The sequence below is a fragment of the Oncorhynchus tshawytscha genome, unplaced genomic scaffold (assembly GCF_018296145.1).
Source record: "Oncorhynchus tshawytscha isolate Ot180627B unplaced genomic scaffold, Otsh_v2.0 Un_contig_12850_pilon_pilon, whole genome shotgun sequence".
Taxonomy (NCBI): Eukaryota; Metazoa; Chordata; class Actinopteri; order Salmoniformes; family Salmonidae; genus Oncorhynchus; species Oncorhynchus tshawytscha.
Window position 1 is genome coordinate 46,112 of NW_024608242.1, and position 6,842 is coordinate 52,953.

The window sequence follows — 6,842 nt, forward strand, 5'->3', positions numbered from 1 at the left end:
GTTGCCAACCCCCACCACACTACGTTCTTTTTACCTCTGCGAGAGTTGCCAACCCCCACCACACTTTTTTTACCTCTGCTAGAGTTGCCAACCCACACCCCACTAAGTTCTTTTTACCTCTGCTAGTTGCCAACCCCCACCCCACTAAGTTCTTTTTACCTCTGCTAGAGTTGTCAACCCCCACCCCACTAAGTTCTTTTTACCCTGCTAGAGTTGCCAACCCCCACCCCACTAAGTTATTTTTACCTCTGCTAGAGTTGCCAACCCCCCCCACCCCCCTAAGTTCTTTTTACCTCTGCTAGAGTTGCCAACCCCCACCCCACTAAGTTCTTTTTACCTCTGCTAGAGTTGCCAGCCCCCACCCCACTAAGTTCTTTTTACCTCTGCTAGAGTTGCCAGCCCCCACCCCACTAAGTTCTTTTTACCTCTGCTAGAGTTGCCAACCCCACTAAGTTCTTTTTCACCTCCTTACTGATTTCAACACGCATTCCAGTTAATAAGGCTATTTTTTAGTTGCTGATGATAAGGAGTATTTTGATCCCCGGGGGCTGGTTCTGGCGTACCACTGTTGGCATTAAATACATATTTTAAACATTCTAGGTGACTGACTGTCTCATTTTCTCCCTGTCTACATTCAGTTACCTTAGAGAAGTCAGCGTGTCGATGGTAATGTTCAGTTTTTTTAGAGAATTCAGCGTGTCTATGGTAATGTTCAGTTACCTTAGAGAAGTCAGCGTGTCGATGGTAATGTTCAGTTACCTTAGAGAAGTCAGCGTGTCGGTGGTAATGTTCAGTTACCTTAGAGAAGTCAGCGTGTCGGTGGTAATGTTCAGTTACCTTAGAGAAGTCAGCGTGTCGGTGGTAATGTTCAGTTACCTTAGAGAAGTCAGCGTGTCGGTGGTAATGTTCAGTTACCTTAGAGAAGTTCAGCGTTCGGTGGTAATGTTCAGTTACCTTAGAGAAGTCAGCGTGTCGGTGGTAATGTTCAGTTACCTTAGAGAAGTCAGCGTGTCGATGGTAATGTTCAGTTACCTTAGAGAAGTCGGCGTGTGGATGGTAATGTTCAGTTACCTTAGAGAAGTTGGCGTGTCGATGGTAATGTTCAGTTACCTTAGAGAAGTCGGCGTGTCGATGGTAATGTTCAGTTACCTTAGAGAAGTCAGCGTGTCGATGGTAATGTTCAGTTACCTTAGAGAAGTCAGCGTGTCGATGGTAATGTTCAGTTACCTTAGAGAAGTCAGCGTGTCGATGGTAATGTTACCTTAGAGAAGTCAGCGTGTCGATGGTAATGTTCAGTTACCTTAGAGAAGTCGGCGTGTCGATGGTAATGTTCAGTTACCTTAGAGAAGTCAGCGTGTCGATGGTAATGTTCAGTTACCTTAGAGAAGTCAGCGTGTCGATGGTAATGTTCAGTTACCTTAGAGAAGTCAGCGTGTCGATGGTAATGTTCAGTTACCTTAGAGAAGTCAGCGTGTCGATGGTAATGTTCAGTTACCGTAGAGAAGTCAGCGTGTCGATGGTAATGTTCAGTTACCTTAGAGAAGTCAGCGTGTCGATGGTAATGTTCAGTTAGGTTAGAGAAGTCAGCGTGTTGATGGTAATGTTCAGTTAGGTTAGCGCAGAGTTCTGTAATTTTTGCTCTGAATGGCTCCCCAAGTCCCGCGCTCCACTGTATAATGTCCCCATCATTCCCGTTGGCACCCAGGCTCCGTGCACAGCAAACCAATCCTTGGGGGTTGGGTAGCTCTATCAGGGGAAACTGCTCTTCTCTCTCTGCACTGTCTTCTTCCCTGCTATAATACTGGAAATCTCTCCTATGCCTTGGTCTATTTTTTTCTCCTATATCGGAGGTTTTTCTGAGTAGTCCTGATCGGTTCTGATTCGGTGAAGGTGTCTGATATTTTTCCCTCACCGACCTATCTTCCTCCTTCTCTGTCTGAGTCTCTACCAATGCTCTTTCCATCTGCACCTTCCTCAATACTGCCCTAATCAGCTCCTGCTCTCTCTCTGTGCCTTTCTGCCCCTCCGGACTCACACCATCCGCTCCCAGATCATAAGCTGGGGGAGGCTCAGCACGGAGCGGCAATTGCACTCTCCTCTGAGCCATCACCACCTCATCGTCGGGATTATCTCTGTAAGCCTGGTCCACTAGAGAAGGATATAGGTTTTGACCCCCACCCAATTGGCCACTTTTTCCCGCTGTGGGAGCGGAGGGCAGAGTATCTTGGCTCTTTACGTCTTTCTTTGTTCTATCCCCTTCCACTCTTTTTCTGGCTTCCGAGAGCCAGACCCTGGTTGTATAAGCCTTGTTTATTCTGTTTCTGCATGACCATACCTTTTTTTTCCCATTTTAAACAGAAATCAATATTCCTTCTGTCTTTCTGCTCCATATAACGGTAATCTCCCGTCCATTCTGGGACCTCCTTGGAGAATTTGCCACCCATGATTAATCCTTACCGTTACTAGTAGCTATGGTATTTAATCACTTATCTATGGCTTTCTATATTTAATTTTACCTTCTAATGTTCGTGTATTTCTATGAATCTGCTATTTACCGTTACTTAGTTACTTCTCTGTCTGACTATGTGTGTGTCTCTTCAATGATAATCAGTAAAGCCAAACTCCGGCTTTGTATGGGTTTGTATTTGTGTTTTTCTCCTTTATGAAAACCTTGTCAATAGCTTTGACTGTTGAATCAGATATTAGGTCTTACCTTACAACTATACGCCCAGGGGTTGTAAATCCCTAGTTAATATCTTATTTTCCGGTTGTGTCAGAGGGCTTTTAAAGAACGCTAATAATCGTTATCTCACGCCGTTATTTCCCCATGCCTAGTTAATATCCTATTTGTACAAGCTCACCGTCCTATCCCCCAGCACCTATTTAAATATCCCGTCTTAATTTCGGGCGAATATGCCTCTCATGATTAAGTTTAGTTTATTTACGGTAGTGCACATTACCACAGGTTATTTTCGAACCTGCCCAGTGTATATCAGTTATACAAAACCCAGTGTATGTTGGTCATACAAAACCCCGTGGGAATAGCAAAGCTCCCATTATTGATGAAGTCTGAAAATGTTAGAACATCAAATCAACAAACTGAAATCCCCCCAGAATCGAGAATATAGGCTACTGACCTGCTGCCGACTGGGAAAAGCACTGTTCGTTGGATCTAGTCACGTCCCTGTCGTCTGGGGTGTATACCGGCCTGTTTTTAACCTCAATTCAGAAGCCAGGTCTTAATAACGGGCCCAGACGTGCACGATTTTTCCGGCGTACGACCTCCAGATGGCAGGGATAGATATTTTAGATCCCGGTTCGAAGGACCAATTAATATAGGAATTTTATTCCTCTGTTCTAATACCCAATTAAAATGAAACACTCTGTCAATTCATAAGAATTTGTAAGACCCTTATTTTATAGGAATGGACAGAGCCCGGTCTTAAAGTCAAATAGCAGCCTTTATTCACGAGAGTACTGCCACGATACAGGTTACCACAGGTTATAAACTGAAAATGACGTCATTAGCTCAAACACCAACCCGTGTCATCTCCGTTCCAGTACAAAGGCTGTATCTCCAGCCTTCCCACATCCATCTCCCTACCAATTTAATATAATTTAATATAATACAGTAACATAATATTATTCTGATTAGTACATATACAGTAACATAATAGTATTCTGATTAGTACATCCTGATTGAAATGTATACATAATTAGTCATTATAGATAAAAAATTCCCTTAACACACTGTCACTAGCACTGTCCCCCTATAGCACTGTCACGAGCACTGTCCCCATATAGCACTGTCCCCATATAGCACTGTCAAGAGCACTGTCCCCATATAGCACTGTCACTAGCACTGTCCCCATATAGCACTGTCACGAGCACTGTCCCTATATAGCACTGTCACGAGCACTGTCCCTATATAGCACTGTCACGAGCACTGTCCCTATATAGCACTGTCACGAGCACTGTCCCTATATAGCACTGTCACTAGCACTGTCCCCATATAGCACTGTCACTAGCACTGTCCCCATATAGCACTGTCCCCATATAGCACTGTCCCCATATAGCACTGTCCCCATATAGCACTGTCACTAGCACTGTCCCCATATAGCACTGTCACTAGCACTGTCCCCATATAGCACTGTCCCCATATAGCACTGTCCCCATATAGCACTGTCCCCATATAGCACTGTCACTAGCACTGTCCCTATATAGAGTTCTTTATGGCATTGACTACTGCTTCTGCCTCCTCTAGTGTTAAACACTCATCCTGGAGAAAAGGTCTGATACCCTCACATGCTTGGAGTCTATCCTTTAATACTCCCTCTTCAACTGGGAGGGTGCGGTCAGCTGGCAGATGGAATGCCAGGGTCACATGGTCCCACATGAAATACTCAAAACCACGTCCAAGTTCTTCTGTTTCAACTGTTCCACTCTCTCTGTTGATGATCAGCTTCTTTGTATGGGTTTCACATATTGCTTCTGCACGCCAGACAATTTGACCATCTTTATAAATGCATATTGCCTCATCATTCTCATCAGCAAGAAGTGGGTACTCATCAAACTCTGTCACATCTGGACCGTGGACAACCACAACGTACATGATCTCCTGCTTGTAAACCACGGTTTCATAGACTCTCAGGACAGGCTTCTCTCCCTCACAGATCTGCTCTGTGTACATCTGCATGAGATCCTCCAAGGGGAAGGTCAACTTAAAGTTCCCGTACCGAGATCCCTTTTGGAAGACAGGGGAGGTGGTGAATTCCTTCAGGAATGGATTGTGTCTTTGTTCTTGACCCGTTGTTGGGTCAAAGGAAAGCTGTTCCTTTTCAAGGAAGCGATTCTCTGCTGCCTCAATTTCCCCTTCTGTAATGTGAAGAGCCCACCATGTGAAACCCCCTGTTTGCCCTGCTGTAAATCCACTCAGATCCATGATTCCTGTCAGGCCTGTTGGAGTGGTTACATGACAGACTTTGTCCACGTGAAATTCCGCTCTGTCAGCTTTGGGGTACAGTGGAATGTCTTTTGAAATAAGACGTCTACAACTTAGTGGGGTCTCCATTTTCAAGGTTTCTATACTCTTATGCTCCCCGCGGAAAAAGGTCTCTGTTATTCCTCTTTGGTTTTGTCGCTGCATTTTCTTTCCCTGAAAAGATGAAAGTTGACAAGTCAGATGAGTCGTGTATCTCTTTATTTAACTAGATTGTTTGCACAACATCATTATGAGGCGTTGACAAATGTTCTTATATAAAGGTTTAGATGCAACAATATGAAAGTCCTTAAGATCCACATGATAGTTGACAAATGTTCTAACATAAAGTTTATATGCAACAATATGAAAATCCTTAAGATCCACATGACAGTTGTAAACATTTTGAAGCTGTGTTGTTTATTTACAAAGACAAAAGACAACACAAACTTACAATGGAATAATAGCAGATGTAATTGTGGGTTACAGTATTTATGCCCTGTCACTAAAACAGTCACACCCTGTCATCGTTGCACTCTGCATACTGTACTGTAGGTTATATAGACTACAGTATTTATGGCCCAGACTGTACTGTAGGTTATATAGACTACAGTATTTATACCCCAGACTGTACTGTAGGTTATATAGACTACAGTATTTATACCCCAGACTGTACTGTAGGTTATATAGACTACAGTATTTATGCCCTGTCACTAAAACAGTCACACCCTGTCATCGTTGCACTCTGCATACTGTACTGTAGGTTATATAGACTACAGTATTTGACCAAAAGTGCTTGTCGAACATCTCATTCCAAAATCATGGCCATTAATATGGAGTTGGTCCACTCTTCTGGGAAGGTTTTTCACTAGATGTTGGAACATTGCTGTAGGGACTTGCTTCCATTCAGCCACAAGAGCATTAGGGAGGTTGGGCACTGATGTTGGGCGATTAGGCCTGGCTCAAAGTCAGCGTTCCAATTCATCCCAAAGGTGTTTGATACATTTGAGGTCAGGACTTAGGCCGGTCAAGTTCTTCCCTTCAGTTGGGTAGCGTTCTCCTGGCATCCACCAAACCCAGATTCGTCTGTCGGACTGCCAGATGGTTAAGCGTGATTCATCACCCCAGAGAACGTGTTTCCACTACTCCAGAGTCCAATGGCAGTGAGCTTTACACCACTCCAGCAGAGGCTTGGCATTGCACATGGTGATCTTAGGCTTGTGTGTGGCTGCTTGGCCATGGAAACCCATTTAATGAAACTCCCGACGAACAGTTATTGTACTGACGTTGCTTACAGAGACAGTTTGGAACTCGGTAGTGAGTGTTACAACCGAGGAAAGACGGTTTTAAAGCGCATCAGCACTCTGCGGTCCCGTTCTGTGACCTTGTGTGGCCTACCACTTCGCGGGTGAGCCGTTGTTGCTTCTAGACGTTTCCACTTCACAATAACAGCACTTAGGGTTGACCAGGGCAGAAATTTGATGAACTGACTTGATGAAAAGGATCCTACTTTATGGTTTATAGGGTGCCTACATTGAAGAATCTCAAGTATAAAATATATTTTGATTTGTTTAACACTTTTTTGGTTACTACACGACTCCATATGTGTTATTTCATAGTTTCATGTAGAAAATAGTAAAAATGAAGAAAAACCGGAGTGATACATGATCAGATGGTCATGTACAGGTAGAGATATTGGTGTGCAAAAGAGCAAGTAAATAAATAAAAACAGTATTTGGATGAGGTAGGTGAAAATGGGTGGGCTATTTACCAATAGACTATGTACAGCAGCAGCGATCGGTTAGCTGCTCAGATAGCTGATGTTTGAAGTTGGTGAGGGAGATAAAAGTCTCCAACTTCAGCG

At 43.8% G+C, this 6,842-nt stretch overlaps 1 protein-coding gene across 1 annotated transcript; it reads right to left on the reverse strand.

Moving 5' to 3' along the window:
• Positions 1 to 3,442: 3,442 nt before the first annotated feature.
• LOC121843355 lies at positions 3,443 to 5,155 on the reverse strand (the record flags this gene model as incomplete). The annotated part of the gene is given in 1 exon segment (XM_042312971.1): positions 3,443 to 5,155. A coding segment is annotated over 1 exon segment (930 nt). The 3' UTR covers positions 3,443 to 4,216.
• Positions 5,156 to 6,842: the final 1,687 nt, after the last annotated feature.